Source organism: Phacochoerus africanus, chromosome 6, assembly GCF_016906955.1.
Source record: "Phacochoerus africanus isolate WHEZ1 chromosome 6, ROS_Pafr_v1, whole genome shotgun sequence".
Taxonomy (NCBI): Eukaryota; Metazoa; Chordata; class Mammalia; order Artiodactyla; family Suidae; genus Phacochoerus; species Phacochoerus africanus.
In genome coordinates this window covers 33,890,877-33,907,225 of record NC_062549.1, presented here as the reverse complement: position 1 = coordinate 33,907,225, position 16,349 = coordinate 33,890,877, and the positions used below count along the sequence as shown (strand labels likewise).

The window sequence follows — 16,349 nt, the reverse complement described above, 5'->3', positions numbered from 1 at the left end:
AATCTCCTTAGATTAGGCCTTCTCTATTATTTAACATATAAATCTGGTCACAGTCAATCTTAGTAAAATGAAACCGTGTGTGTGTGTGTGTGTGTGTGTGTATGAGAGAGAGAGAGAGAGAGGGAGAGAGAGAGAAAGAGAAACAGTTATTATTGGTTTCACTTCTGACTTACACTAAAATCTCACTGTCAGGGAATCTTTGGGGGAATCCAAACTGAGGTGGGAAATTTGGTGACTCCTCCCCAGATCTTGAGCATTATTTCCAAGTCTTTCCTTGCTGTGCTAGGGATCTGGGTGATACTGGAAAGCGATGCCTCCCGGCAAGGGGTGGGAAAGCACTCCATTGAATTTACAGTGGTTACAGTATTATTTGACTTCTGCTTTTTCCCCCTTACTGCAAAATGCTAAAATATTGATTATTTCCAATAAATTTGTGTATCTATGCTTTTATATTATGCAACAAATTAGCCTTTGCCCAGATGAAAGTTTGTCTCATTCAACCTTTATTTAAAATTTGTGTTTGGGAGTTCCTGTCATGGCTCAGCAGAAATGAACCTGACTAGCATCCATGAGGTCACAGGTTCTATCCCTGGCCTCAGTCAGTGGGTTAAGGATCCGGTGTTGCCATGAGCTGTGGTGTAAGTCGCAGATTCGGCTCGGATCCCAAGTTGCTGTGGCTGTGGTGTAGGTTGGCAGCTACAGCTCCGGTTCAACCCTTAGCCTGGGAACCTCCATATGCTGTGGGTGCAGCCCTAAAACGACAAAAAATAAAAATAAAATTTCTGTTTGGAGTTCCCATTGTGGCTCAGCGGTAATGAACCCGACTAAATATTCATGAGGGCATAGGTTCAATCCCTGGCCTCATTTAGTGGGTTAAGGATCCAGCATTGCCATAAACTGTGGTGTAGGTCACAGACTCGGCTCAGATCTGGCATTGTTTTGGCTGTGATGTAGGCTGGCAGCTACAGCTCCAGTTGCACCCCTAGCCTGGGAACTTCCATATGCAGTGGGTGTGGCCATAAAAAGAAAATAAATAAATAAATAAAATTTGTGTTTGACTAGAATTTTTTATAATTCTCGGTACACTGTATTTGAAACATAGGAGCTAGAATACCTTGTATAATGAATTATTCATCATCCTAGCTACAAATACTACAATTCTTTATTTTGTATTGCAAAAGTTACCATCTCTCACCACATCCGTAAAAGTCAGTGGTCTCTAGAGAAGCCTGTTGCATAATGTTCTGGGCAGCCTGGCTTACCGTCACTTTGTTGGCTCAGTACTTCCTGGTTCTGTGCCTTCGGGAACTGTGGTTTTATTCAGTCCTTTGTAATGGCCACTGAATAGAAATGTTAGTGATTTCAGCATGGCTTCTCCCTCCCTCTCTCTCTTTTTCTTCCTTTGTTCTTTCCTTCCTTTCTTCCATTCTTCTTTTCTTTCTTTCTTTTTTTTTTAGTGAGGTATATCAACTCAAAAGTTTGAAAGTAATTTAGAAACTATACTTCACTTCCTTTCCAAACTTAGTTCTAGGATGTCCCTCTTTTGCAATAGTTACTGGATGTATGGGGTGGTGAACTGTATTTTCTTTTTTTTAATTCTTTTTTTTTTGTCTTTTTTAGGGCTGCACCCAAGGCATATGCAGGTTCCCAGGCTAGGGGTCCAATCGGAGCTGTAGCTCCGCAGGTGCAGTCCTCAAAAGACAAAAGAAAAAAAAAGAAATTCATTCTCAGTAGGAAACCTGAATTTTTTTGTTAAATAGATTTGAGGTGTACTTACTATAGATGAATTTCCTATATTGGCAGGATTTCCTAAATTTCCTGGATTTGGAGGAAGTAGGACTTTCTTTTCTGTTAACTTAATTATGCCTTTTCTGCAGGTTAAACCACAACGACTGGATTAAGCAGTATGAAACACTAGCTGAAATGGTAGTTCCGAGGTCTAGCAAGTAAGTAGTAGTCTTTGTAAAGCCCATTTTTTCCCGAGAATTCCTTTGATAGCGTGCTTGTTGGATTAGGAAATATCTTTCTCTTTCCTTTGTGGTAAATTGTACAGTTTTGGAACCATCTTTTTCACCTTATAGATGAGTTATATTAATTCTAATTATAATTTTAGACCTGGAATGGCCTTTGCACAATCTCATCAACCCACTCATGTTTATAGATATGGAAGGTTTTTTTTGGGGGGGGGGTTTATAATTTTTTTTATTTTCCTACTGTACAGCAAGGGGGTCAGGTTATCCTTACATGTATACATTACAATTACATTTTTCCCCCAGCCTTTCTTCTGTTGCAACATGAGTATCTAGACAAAGTTCTCAATGCTATTCAGCAGGATCTCCTTGTAAATCTATTCTAAGTTGTGTCTGATAAGCCCAAGCTCCCGATCCCTCCCACTCCCTCCCCCTCCCATCAGGCAGCCACAAGTCTCTTCTCCAAGTCCATGATTTTCTTTTCTGAGGAGATGTTCATTTGTGCTGGATATTAGATTCCAGTTATAAGTGATATCCTATGGTATTTGTCTTTGTCTTTCTGGCTCATTTCACTCAGTATGCGATTCTCTAGTTCCATCCATGTTGCTGCAAATGGCATTATGTCATTCTTTTTTATGGCTGAGTAGTATTCCATTGTGTATATATACCACCTCTTCCGAATCCAATCATCTGTCGATGGACATTTGGGTTGTTTCCATGTCCTGGCTATTGTGAATAGTGCTGCAATGAACATGCGGGTGCACGATATGGAAATTTGAGGCCACACAGGTGAAGTGGTTTGCCCAGAGTCACATATCTCATTAATGGCAGAGCTGTAATTAGAACCCAGGTCTCTGGTATGGTACTTTTTCTCCTGTGCTACCTTCTAAAAGACTTATCGTATACCTACTGCATGTCTCTAAGTCCTCATTTACCTTGCAGAGGAATTTACCAAAACAGCTACCCAGGTGCTGTGTTGATCGGTTGATCATCAAATATTCACCATCACTTTCCAATGAACATAGATTCTACCTAGTCTGTACTTTCCTTTAAAAAAAAAAACAAAAAAAAGGCAAAAGCATTTTTGCAACTTATGGATTAATATTCATTGTCTCATTTTATATTTACAACAGTTCTGTAGGGTAGTTTGGACAGTTGTTGTACTCTCCCTCATAGATGAAGAGGTAAAAATGCATGAGTTTGGAGTTCCCATCGTGGCGCAGTGGTTAACGAATCCGATTAGGAACCATGAGGTTGCGGGTTCGGTCCCTGCCTTTGCTCAGTGGGTTGACGATCCGGCGTTGCCGTGAGCTGTGGTGTAGGTTGCAGACGCAGCTCGGATCCCGAGTTGCTGTGGCTCTGGCGTAGGCCGGTGGCTACAGCTCCGATTCAACCCCTAACCTGGGAACCTCCATATGCCGCGGGAGCGGCCCAAGAAATAGCAACAACAACAACAATAACAACAACAACAACAACAAAAAAAGACAAAAAAAGACCAAAAAAAAAATGCATGAGTTAGGTTGTTGCCTAAAGCCTGTGGCTGTGTAAGTGTTCAACGGTAAAGTTAGGGGTAAAACTCAGGTCCTTTAACTCCAAGTCCTGCACTCTTGACACCATCTAGCATGTCATTTTCTCCTCTATTCTGCCGTTCCACACGAGATGTTCTTTGAGTAGCTGTGAAGTACAGTGTGTATGCACCCCCAAAGAGTTCTTTTGTATGTCTGTCCCTCCCGCAAGAGGTGGTAGCCTGGTGATGGAAAGGTCTGGGGTAGTAAAGAAGTGGTGTCAGTAAGGCCAGGCCCATGAAATACTTTCTTTTCCAGTTTTATTGTGTCATATGGGAGGTAGCCTAGTATAATGCAGAGTCCTGGATGCAGGGATTTGAGTTCTATTGCTGGTTTTGCTACTTCCAACTTGCTTATGTGAGCTGGGGTAAGTCTTTTAACTTCCTTATTTTCTTCATCTGTAAAATGAGCACCATGCCCCTCTCTGTACATATTATGAGGTTCTTTTAAGGCTTGATAAGATAAAGTGTAGCTTCACAGATGTTGATTTTTGAGAATGAAGCCACAAACCTGTGCACGTTGTGAATTTTTTTCCCTCTTGGGGGGAGTACCTTCCATTCACACCAGCCTTCCACATGGTAAACTGAAGACTGAGGTTGTATCTTTGAAAAATTATTTAAACGTAGTCATTGAAAACCATGCCATAGCTCAACTAGCACCGATGAGGATGTTTAGTTCACGTGTGGCAGACGGCTTCTCGTAGCTTAGCCTGGAATTTTGTATACTCTTTAGGAAAGATCTCTGTGTCTTAATGCTGGATTTTTTTGCTTGTCATAAATAACTTTTTTTTTTTAGGGCACACCTGCAGCATATGGAAGTTCCCAGGCTAGGGCTCGAATCAGAGCTGTAGCCACTGGCCTACACCACAGCCAAAGCAATGCCAGATCCAAGTTGTGTCTGCGACCTACACCAGAGCTTATGGCAACGCCGGATCCTTAACCCACTGAGCGAGGTCAGGTATCCAGGCTGCATCCTCATGGTTCCTAGTTGGATTTGTTTCTGCTGTGCCACAATTGGAACTCCAATACCTAACATCTTTTTGAGGAATTACTCTGCGCTAGTCATTGTTCTAAGGGCTCTATTTTAAAGTCAGTTATAAGTAATACTGTTACTTGTTTCTCTCTGGCACAATACTTGAGAAGTTACTCTTGGAAATAGTGAATGAAAGTGCAGTTTTGAGGTAGAGAAATAGATTGAAAGAGACCACCTTCAAACATGGAAGAAATCATTTCACTTAAAAAAATTGAATAAAATAAAATCTAGCTATTTGCAGGATTGGACAGTGAAGTCCTGCCGTCATTGGGAGCTTGAGTGCAGGGATGTGTATAAATGCCAGGTCTGAGTTAAGGGCCAAGAAGCAGAGACTGCATTACTGACCTGCTTCTTTTTGTTGGAAAAACTGTTCAGAAAGAGGTGCTTTTTTCACTTACACTTTCAGAATTACGATTGAGCTTTTCATCTGACTACTTTTGCTTGTGAAGATAACCTGAGATAACCGAGGGTCAATTCATGGGTTGACTTTGGCCTCTTCTGTGTTGTTGGAAACAGCACCAGAGATTCATTGGTGCTTTCTGGAAGTTTTTGTTCAGAGAGCTAGAGCTCCAAAGGAGGCAGAGGATCCTGGCGAGGAAGACCTAGAAAAAAACGACACTAGCCATTGTGCAGAGAAGGGTTACTTTTTTTGTGTTTGGGGGCAGGGATTGCAAAGGTTCCTTTTATGAAGAAAAGCAGGAAAGATACCTTGGCAGTGAGACAGGTAGGGTGACTGGGGAGCAGAGCAGGTGGCAAGACGGAGTCTTAGGAGAGAGCTAAGAAGTCAGAAGCAGCAGGAAGAGCTAGAAAGCTCTAGAAGCACTGCCACTCACATGGGTGTCACAAAGTGTCATGAGGCAGCTGAAAAACACTGCCTTTTAGTTTCTTCTCTACCTGGTTGCAAGTGTGAGAAGATAGTGTTACTGCTTCTACACAACTGTGGGACTAAATGAAGAGAGTGAGTTTAGAGACTCAAACTTGCCACTCACACGCTGTCACCTCCACTGGATTTCTGCAGGCTCTTCCCTTGGCCTCACCTTCAACCTCCTCAAAGGCTTTAGCTCTTAAACTGTAACCCAACTCTTTTTCTTCCTTTCTTTGTTCTTTCTTTCTTTTTTTTTAAAGGCCGCACCTGTGGCATATGGAAGTTCCTGGGCTCGGGGTTGAATTAGAGCTGTAGCTGCCAGCCTGTGCCACAGCCACGCGGGATCCAAGCCACAGCTGTGACCTATGCCTTAATCCACCGAGAGAGGCAAGGGGTCACACCCACATCCTCGCAGGCACTATGTTGAGTTCTTAACCCACTGAGCCACAATGGGAACTCCTGTAACCGAATTTTTTTTTTTTAGTCTTTTTTTCTTGCCATTTCTTGGGCCACGCCCACAGCTTATGGAGGTTCCCAGGCTAGGGGTCCAATCGGAGCTGTAGCTGCTGGCCTATGCCAGAGCCACAGCAGCGCGGGATCCAAGCCATGTCTGCAACCTACACCACATGTCACAGCAACGCCAGATCCTTAACCCACTGAACAAGGCCAGGGATCGAACCCTCAGCCTCATGGTTCCTAGTCGGATTTGTTAACCACTGAGCCACGATGGGAGCTCCATGTAACCCAATTTTTGAACCAGAGCCTTCTTTCCATCTTTTTCAGTGTTATGGAAGCTGCTCTTTGAACTTGTCCTCATCTCCAGGCCCTGCCCCTTTTTGCATGGACATTGTTGATTTCTTCCAGTCGTGCCTTGTCTCTTGCTGAGTGTGGATCTAGTCATCACATCAGCCATTCTCTTAACCAGCACCATCGTCTCTGGCCTCCGAGACCTTCCTCAAACTCCCACCTCAAATTAATCTTTAATGTGTTCTGGCTTCTACACCTGAATTGCCCGAGTGCTGCAGAGAACCTGGTAGCCCTGAACACTGGCCAGTCTAGGTATAGGCTGTTCTGTCTCAGTGGGACTGTCCCTTCTTCAGGCAACACTGTTTAGCCGCACCCGTGGCTCTAACCTCTGCTTGGAGCTTTAGGACCTCCAAGTCTCCAGAGCTTCAGACCCACATACCTAGGTTCTTCCTGGACCACTCCATGTGTCTGTGCCCTAGGGGACTACCAGTACAGCATGGTCACCCCAACCTCAGTCTCGGATTGCCTGTCACCCTTGTGGTTTGTGGCACTTCGTGATCCCAGCCAGAAGCGTGGCAGTCATTTTGGATTCTTATCTCTCTCTCATCCCTCCACCTAATTTGTTGTGTCATCTCTACTTTCCATATATTTGGTTGAACTGTATGAAATTGCTATTTTGTAGGACAAAAATGATTGGATAGTAATTTCATATGGTTCAGTCCCCCCGCCCCATACCTACTGCTCAGTTTAGAATCCTGCCTCTTGCCTGGATCATTGTAATCAGTCTCGTCTCCAGTATCCTCTTTCATCAGTCTTCTGCATTGCTGCTGTCTTCATCTTTGTGGTATACAAAGTTTGTTACTGGCACACACACACCTTGTACCCTGTGTTCCACCTCTGTGTCTTCCTGGCAGTTCCCCAGATGCGCCATGCTATTCCACACCTGTGTGCATTTGCATATGGGGTTCTGCTTGGCATCCTCTTCTTTCCTTTGCCTGCCTTTCAGAGCTCCACTTGGCATCACAGCTTTTGTGAAACTCTGATATCCCCTCAAATGCAGTTTTTTACTTCCTTTTTTGCCCCAATATATCACATATGTATATCTTCTGTTACAGCACTTAACATCGTCTGTATTGCAGTTACCTGTTTATAGCGTTTCCTTTATTAGGTCCATGCCTTGAGGTCAGGAAACCATGTCTTACTAGTTTTATTCCTAATATCTAACATGAGCTGGGCACATTTATAAGAGTCTTTGTTAAATGATTGGAAGTCTCTAAGGATTCACGGTTTATTTTTTATATGGTTAAGCAAATAGCTTCTATTTTTCTTAATAAGGCAGCACAGTAGGACTTAATCATAAAACAAGACTGAATCTTTTTCTTGGCTCATTTCATCATAAGAATTTTGTGCTGTGATGCAAGTCTCTGCATGGTAGGTAGAAGAAGCCAGTGTAACAGACTCCCTGCTCATCCACATGGAGCCATGTGAGGTATCAGGTGCTTTAGAAGTGGCTTTCAAAACAGCAAAGTACCAAAGTTAAAAAAATTAATTAAGATTAAAATAAGTTTAAAAGATGACTATGATGACGGTGGAATATCTTTCAGGTCTGAGACAGCCTATCAAATTGGATTTACTTTGTTTTGATCTCAGTCAGTCTGCACATTACCCAGTCAACTCTGGCAAACCTGAAGATCATTAAAGGTTCTTTCTCAAGTTCTGTCTGCTTGGTAGCTGCCTTGCTTTGGATCTGCTGGGCACTGGGAATAAGAATTAAGGGTAATAGTTTTGAGAGGGCGCAAGCTGAAAGGAGGTTGAAACATTCTAAATCCAGAATAGCTGAGTTTCTTCTGCTTCAGTGACTGCGTGCTTGCTGCTCCCAGAGGCCTCTGTTGCTCATACTCCTGGGGAGGTGGCCCCTGCCCGCTGGCCGGCCAAGAGCCAGGTGGCTTCCGTTCTTAAAGCTGTTTTGCCACCAAGCCTTGTAGATGCCTCCTGAATTTACTTGGTTAACCAGGCAGTTCTTAGGCTGCCTGGAAAAACTAAGCTTCCTCCCTCCCCCCAACCCCATGTTTAGCGAGGCATCATTGAATTTCACGAGCACTCCCTCGGTTTTGTAAAACTTACTTTTTTTCAGATTTCAGAAGCACCACATTGTAAATAAAAACTAAGCATTAAAAGTAAAACCCAAGGAGTTGCTGTTGTGGCTCAGCGGTAATGAACCTGACTAGTGTCCATGAGGATGTGGGTTCAATCCCCGGCCTCTCTCAGTGGGTTAGGTATCTGGCATTGCCGTGAGCTTTGGTGTAAGTTTCAGACATGGCTTGGATCTGACGTTGCTGTGGCTGTGGTGTAGGCTGGCAGCTGTAGCTCTGATTCATCCCCTAGCCTGGGAGCTTCCATATGCCATACAGGCAGGCCCCCCTCCCAAAAAAGTAAAAGCCAACACGTGAAAGATAGTGAGGAGGAGAGACCCCACCCTTAAGTGATGCCCTCCCTGCCCAAGAGCATCCGTGCTAAACACTTCAGTGTGTAGCTTCAGAGACCTTGCACGTGGGACTCTGCATAAATAGGCAAATTAGGATCAGCCTGTATGTGGACTGGACGATTTGCCTTTCCAAACAGTGGGCTTTTCCCCAGGGCATTGCCAGTTTATGTGACAATTAAAATTTCCTGACAGTGCTATGTGGAAAGATCTTGGCAGTGATATCCACAAGGGCCGTGACTGGGTAGGAGTTCTGACCTCCCTCGGATGGTCTGAAGCCCAAAAGGAAGCCCGGAGGTGTTTTGTCAAAGGTTAGACAGTGGGTTTCTCAGTTTTGACTTCAGGTGTGAGAGGAGAAAAGGAGAGCTCTGCGGAGGAAGGTGCTGGCAGTGCGGAGAGGCTGGGCCAGGCCTCGCGGGGCCGGCCTGGAGACGGGAAGAGAGTTCGGTTCCGAGAAGAGAAGAAGAGGGTGTTGAGCAAGAAGCAAGGAGATTCTGGAAACCAGCCAGCTCCTGGATAGTTTTTCCTCCACCGGCCTGGTGCTAATACAGATTGAAAAGCAGGATTCTTAGAGCGTGGATACTTTACTCGAGTTAATGTTTACTTTTGTTGCTTGGAAGAAAACATGATAGAGGGCTGTTATGGCCCTGTAAATAAAAACACCAGAAACACTGAGTGTCTGCCCTGTTGGAGTCCAAGCACAGAGCACTGCGGTGGTTTGGGAAGGGCTGCCACACCTTACTTATTGCCCCCCCCCCCCCATTTCTGAATTCTGCCCTCAGTATGAAAGTGAGCACTAAGTTTTCAGCGGACTTTGCCTTTTTTTCTATAGTGTTCTCTCAGAGGACCAAGACAGTTACCTATGTAATGTCACCCTGTTTAGGAAGGCAGTCGATGACTTCAGACACAAAGCCAGGGAAAACAAGTAAGATGATTGTTTTGTTGTTTTTTTAATTTGTTAGATCACCTGTACATGGTGTGGACAATTTCATTGTTTTTCTTCCTTTCTTTACTTCAGATTCATTGTTCGTGACTTCCAGTATAATGAAGAGGAGATGAAGGCAGATAAAGAAGAAATGAACAGGCTTTCTACCGACAAGAAAAAACAATTTGTATGGGTTTTTAATATTGAGTAGTATCAGTGTTAAGCATAAGAAAATGTGGTATTGCTTTTCTTTGATTTAAAGGGAAACAAAACTGAGATTTTGCTCTGAAGACATTTGGTGTTAGTTATTTTTTCTATTAAATGATCAAAATGAATTTTATCTCAACAAGCTGAGATCTGTGAATAGTTACCTTAAAATATATACCTTAAAATGAATCCCTCTCAATCTATATCATAAATTAATTTTACATGCAGCATTTTGGCTAATGCCGCAGCTGTGAGGGGTCATTTTAATTAGGTAGTAGTTCTCTCTTTTCAGTAAGAATTTTCAGTTTCTTACTGGAAATTGTCTTTAATGCTGCAGTCTTTTACCGAAGGAATTTGGGTTTTTTTTGTTTTGTTTTTTGTCTTTTTGCCTTTTTTAGGGCCGCTCCCATGGCATATGGAGGTTCCCAGGCTAGGGGTCTAATTGGAGCTGTAGCCGCCCTCCTACACCACAGCTCACGCAACACCAGATCCTTAACCCACTGAGCGAGGCCAGGGATTGAACCCGCAACCTCATGGTTCCTAGTCAGATTCGTTAACCACTGAGCCCTGACGGGAACTCCAGGAACTTGTATTTAACCCATTAAAGCATTAGTGTGCTCTAGGCAAAATGGAGAGTAGGGATGGAATTGTGAGTGAGTGATGGTTTTCACCGTCTTGCCATCTTCAAGTGCAGGACTCTGGTGAAGACTGAGGGCTTGTATGGAGGGGAAACCTGATGAGTGAAAATGTGTTTCTCTTTAATGCAAAAGGAAATAAAGGCACATTCCATTTAAAATGATCTCCAAGTACTTTATAAACCATATCATTTCAATTGGGAGAAAACTAATAGCCTTAACCACATAATGTCCAATAAAGTCGACTTATGGGGAAAGTCCAGAAACCCTTATAAAGGACAGATATTTTAACCAAAGGCTTTCACTTTGTTTTGTTACCCTTTTTAAGTAAATTGTGTATCCAAATGAGCCTAATAATGTTATCCCAATAACTCAGCTGAACTGATCATGGTATGTCTTTTAAACATGGAGAGATGCTAATATATCATTTGAAATTTATTTCTTTAAAGAAATATTTTTATTTAGTACTAGAAGTCATACTGAATAGTTTTAGAAAGAATTTATACTATGTAATAGAATCATTAAAAATTTAGAACATGACGAAGAGGCTTCAGGGAACTAGATCAACCTCTGACTTTACAGATGAGAAAACTAAGACCTAGAGATGTTAAATGACTTACTGCATAGCTATTTATCTTTGTTTTTGAGAAGTTGTTTGTAAGTGGATTCTATTTTAGAGATAAGAAATGTTGCACAGTATTGGATAGTAAATTTAGATTTTTGTATTTTGATTTTTCAGACGTATAGAAGGACACTTCTACATCAGTTTAAATAACTTCCATTAAAATATACGCCTTTTTCTGGGTAGTGAATAGGGTTCAATGGATTTTTGTGTCTACTGAGGTTACAGAGTTAGTGTCTAACCTTTTAATCTAATTTAAGGTAAAATATTCAAGGTAATGAGAATAATGAAACCTTTTATTATTATTATTTTTTTTTTGTCTTTTTGCCTTTTCTTGGGCTGCTTCTGTGGCATATGGAGGTTCTCAGGCTAGGGGTCTAATCAGAGCTGTAGCCGCCAGCCTACGCCAGAGCCACAGCAACACCAGATCTGAGCTGTGTCTGTGACCTACACCACAGGCTCACAGCAACGCCAGATCCTTAACCCACTGAGCAAGGCCAGGGATTGAACCCACAACCTCATGGTTCCTAGTCAGATTCCTTAACCACTGTACCACTACAGGAACTCCTAGAATCATGAAATCTTTTTAAAGCGAATTATAATGTGATTTGATTCTCCTATAGATTCTTACTGGATAGTCATTCCTTTAAAAATACTTGATTTATCTAGTTTCTAACTGCCATTTTCAAAACCAAATTTATGGTGATTTTTTTTTTTTTTCTTTCTTTCTATAGGGACCACTTGTACGGTGGCTGAAAGTGAATTTCAGTGAGGCGTTTATTGCCTGGATTCATGTGAAAGCATTGAGGGTTTTTGTTGAGTCTGTTTTGAGGTAAAGGAAGTTACTTGAGAAACTGGGAACTGAAGAATTCACAGTTCCCTTGACCTTGGACTTCTCTCTTATAACACACAGTCTAGTAATATGACATTGATTTGCAGAAACCAAAGGGCCAATCATGAGGGAGAGATTGTCAGTGTCATACCGCTTGTTACGTGAATGTTAGTTATGTCTTGTCCCTTAATACCAGGTTTGGAAAAAGATCATGCTGCTGTTCTCTCTGATTCTTTCCTTATTACGAACTTAAACGTAGACTGTAAAATATCAGCCAGTGTTTGTTCAGAAGACCATCTTAGAAGCACCCAAGGAAGATTTTAAATTGCTTCCTGGTATTCGAAGCACTGAAAAACAAGACCTTAAATTCCCACTTTCATTTCCATTCTAGCAAAAAATATGGGCTTTAGGTTTTTATTTTTGCCAACTCCCTGTTCAAGCCTTTCATTCATAAGCAGCATGGTCTCAGTTTTGCCCATCCGTATGGCAGCATGTCTCATAGTTCTTGTTCAGGGTATCACGTGTTGTGCCTTTTGATGCCAGGTTCAAAGTCAAGTGCTGATCTATGAACCAGTGTCCAAATAAAATAAAGTAAAATAAAATCCAGGTGTTTTGAAGGAAAGACTCTGCCTTGTGAATAACAAGCTCGCACAACTCGTAAGCCCTATGAAGAGACCTGGCCGTCCAGTGCCTTGTTTAAATTGTAGTCATTCCTTGAGGGCAAGTCCTTCCTTTATCACTCACTGTGATAAAGGTTAGTCAGGGCTTAGGAAGGGGCAGGAATATTGGAGAGTTAAAAAAAAAAATCTGCTCATTCCTCAGTGCTACCCATTTCTGTGCTGTGTGGGCTGCCTCGCTGGACAGCAGGAGAGTAAAGTAGTACACTTAGAACCATAATGAAAACACAACAAAGGGTCTTTGAAGTATTTCACATACAGTTCCGCACACAGTATACTGATGCCTTATTTGAAGTTCTTGTTTCATATTAACCTGAAATGTTTTATTATTCTGAAACATTTAACATCTCAGTCATCTTGTGGTCCTCTATGCATGTTGCTCATATTAGGAATAGTTCAGGATACTTATCTGCAGCCATGCCCACTATTTGTAAATTTCTTTCCTGTGAGTAATCTCATGTTGTTGGTTACATGAAAATATCTTTAGTCAGCCTTCCATATTCTTAAGTTTTGAATCCAGGGATTCAACCAATTACAGATTGAAAATAATCAAAGAAGAAATTCCAGAAGGTTCCAAAAAGCAAAATTGGATTTTCTTGCACTGATTTACATAGCATTTGTATTGTATGTACAACTAATTACGTAGCATTTACATTGTATTAGGTATTATAAATAATCTGGAGGAGATGTGGAATACTACACCATTTTATGTAAGGGACTTGAGAATCCGTGGATTTTGGTATCCAGAAGGGTCCTGGAGCCAATTCTTTGCAGATGACCTAGAGACACTGTAGTAAGTGTGTATATTATCACTATTTGCTGAAGGTATTCATAGTACCTTAAAAATTGAAGAGTAAAAGTAATTCCTAGTAGACAGTTGACTCTCATCTTAAAGATTTCTGATGAACAGTGAGGATCAGAGAAAGTTTGAGTTTCTCAGTATATTAGTTGAACCTGTAAAGGTGATCATGAAAATGAGGTACCCTCTCCCTATTAACAGTGATGAATATTATGAGAATATTTGCTTTCAAAAGAAAAATCTGTTTATGCTTGCTTGTGTGACACACTGAATTTCTGCTTCCTTGCAAGGTATGGCTTACCAGTGAACTTCCAAGCAATGCTCCTTCAACCCAATAAGAAAACAATGAAGAAACTAAGAGAAGTATTATATGAATTGTATAAACATCTAGACAGCAGTGCAGCAGCTATTATTGATGTAAGTATTTATTAGCCTGGCTGAATAGGAACTGGATGAATTTCAGAAAAAATTATTGGAAGAAGATGTAAAAATGGATAGTAAATGTTACATTACTTAATCTTTGGAAAGTTACTTGAAGAGTCTCAGTTTGTTAGTAATTAGTTTACCTGATAGCATAGCAAAGAATTTCCTTTGTTTATCCCATTTTACGCTAGTTGCTTCTTGGTGTTTCTAAAAGCCAGTAGTTTTCTTGCTGTAGATTGATGTTTATAGCTGCAGAAATCCACACAAAATGAGGGATACTAGTCGTTTACAAAGTAAAAGGTGCAGAGAGAAAGAAAAGTAGTTATTTTAACTTTATTTGGTAGAAGTAGTGGCATCAAAAAAAAAAAAAAACAGCAGCATCAATAAGTGAGCATTTTAAAAGAGAACTGTCATGTCTCTAAAATGGTATGTGCTTATATCTTCTTTTTAAACAGAAAGATAAACAGAGTATATATTTTTTGTCATTGCTATTATTTAAGTTTGTAGCAGGCTTTTATATTTTCAATTTCAAATACATTGCTGATTTTTTTCCTCTTTAGTTTATGATGGCAGTTCACACGTGCAGTAGTTAGAACCCATTAAAAAAAAAATCAAGGATTTTTTGAGAGAAGAAAAAAGCAGGAAATGACCCTACATTTTTATGGTATTGCCAATAATATGTGAAGTCTAAATACTTGATACATAATTTCCTACCAATAAATGCTTATAACATGCCTTTTGTTAAAGTCACACTTGGTTTATTTTTAGCCAGCATTTTATAAGCCATGTGTCTCATAAATGTAATACTCCAAGCCTGAGATTTTAACAAGTAATTTTATACAGTGTATACTTAAAAAAAAAAAAAAAAAGATGGCAGGGTCATGGTTAAACACATAGAGGCTTTGAAGTCAGAGAGTGCTTGAATGTGGCTTTACTAACTCAGACGCTGTGTTCCCTAGGGCACGTCAGCCTGACTGAGATTGCTCCCTCATTTGCAAAATGGAAATAACAATGCCAAGTCCAATTAAATTAGCATAAATGTATTAACTTAGTCCAGAGTATATGTTCATTAAGAAGGTACAAGCGCACCTCATTTTATTGTGCTTTGCTTTATTGCACTTTGCAGGTGCTGCACTTTTTACAAATTGAAGGTTTGTGGCAACCCTGCAATGTCAGATGATGGTTCACATTTTTTAGTAATGAAGTCTTTTTTTTGTTAAGGTATGATGCACATTGTTTTTAAGATAAGAATGCCATCTCGCACTCAGTAGACTATAGTGTAGTGGAAACATGATTTTTATGTGCACTGGGAAGCCAGAAGCCTCATGTGACTTGCCTTCTGGCAATACTCACTTTATTTTGGTGATCTGGAATAGATCCCGAGACATCTCCAAGGTATGCCTGCAAATGGTAATACATTTTTTCTTTTCCTTTTTAAATGTCTTTAAGTACTTAGTGAGCCATCCTCTGATTTTTTTCCATAGGCTCCTGTGGATATTCCAGGCTTAAACCTGAGTCAGCAGGAATACTACCCCTATGTGTACTACAAGATCGATTGCAACTTGCTGGAATTCAAGTAAAACGAGCCCCCCAGACAGCCCTGCCCTCGTGTCGGTGTCAGTGTTTGCTAACAGAATAGGTTGCCCTATGGCCGCGCCCTTAACTCTCTCTCCCCCTTGCTTGCTCTCACCCCCTTTTCTCAGCGCAGTCTCCCGTAGTGGTCCGTTTCTCAACATTTTCAAAAGGAAGCTGTATGTCTTATTTCTTCTTATTGATCAGGTCTGTAAATGTGTACTAAAAAAAAAAAAAATCAGAGTTTATTTATAAACAGAATAGCTTATTTAAAGAGAAGGTCTTTCCTCATCAATATAAAATTGTGGTATGCATTAATTCCATTTGTTACTGTTGTGGCAAAAGCCTTGTTTACAGGGGAATGGTGTAAACAGTTATACCATTTTGTTCACTGTGTTTAGTAGACATGACTGTTGAATAGTTATTGAATCGTGGTATAAAGAAATGTGACAATATTCAGGTTATGTGCTTTCTTTCAAACTACAGTCTGTGAGCACTATTGACACCCACAGGAGAGAATAAAATTACCTGTGCAAAGGTGGATTGTGGTGTGTGTAACTTCGAAGGTGACCGTTCAGTTTGGGAACTTAATAAATGGCATCACGGCTAACCTGCTGTGCTGCTTTCAGGGTTGTGTGATATATACCGAGGGATGCCCGCTGTGGCCGACTCGCGTGCTGGTTTAAGTATGGCAGGTTTGGGTCAGAGCACACATGTGAAGATTATTTTTGAATGTGTGGTGGGTTTTTACATTTGGACACTAGACTTTCAGTTCTTACGATTAGGAAGTAGGATCAATTTTGAGTCATGTATAGTAGAACTCTCACGTTTTAATCATTTGTTTTGTTTGTCCTTATTTTACCCTTCCCTAAGATTGTTGATTTTGCCTTCATCTTGACACTTTTGACATAGTCTGAAAAGAGGCATTGCTAGCCTTACAAACCTCTGAAATGAAACTAAGTTGAGAATTCTGAGTGAGCGTTTATTTTGTTATTT

At 41.0% G+C, this 16,349-nt stretch overlaps 1 protein-coding gene across 3 annotated transcripts in view; it reads left to right on the top strand.

The window, feature by feature from the left end:
* The window catches only part of ATP6V1C1 (ATPase H+ transporting V1 subunit C1), a 51,266-nt gene extending 35,372 nt beyond the window's left edge, over window positions 1–15,894 (top strand). For all 3 annotated transcript variants that reach the window (XM_047783484.1, XM_047783485.1, XM_047783486.1), the window contains 6 exons: window positions 1,878–1,946; window positions 9,494–9,586; window positions 9,680–9,773; window positions 11,785–11,882; window positions 13,649–13,775; window positions 15,266–15,894. In XM_047783484.1, coding sequence (XP_047639440.1) covers window positions 1,878–1,946; window positions 9,494–9,586; window positions 9,680–9,773; window positions 11,785–11,882; window positions 13,649–13,775; window positions 15,266–15,361 — 577 coding nt within the window. In that variant the 3' untranslated portion in view covers window positions 15,362–15,894. The remainder of the gene's footprint in view (window positions 1–1,877; window positions 1,947–9,493; window positions 9,587–9,679; window positions 9,774–11,784; window positions 11,883–13,648; window positions 13,776–15,265) is intronic.
* Window positions 15,895–16,349: the final 455 nt, after the last annotated feature.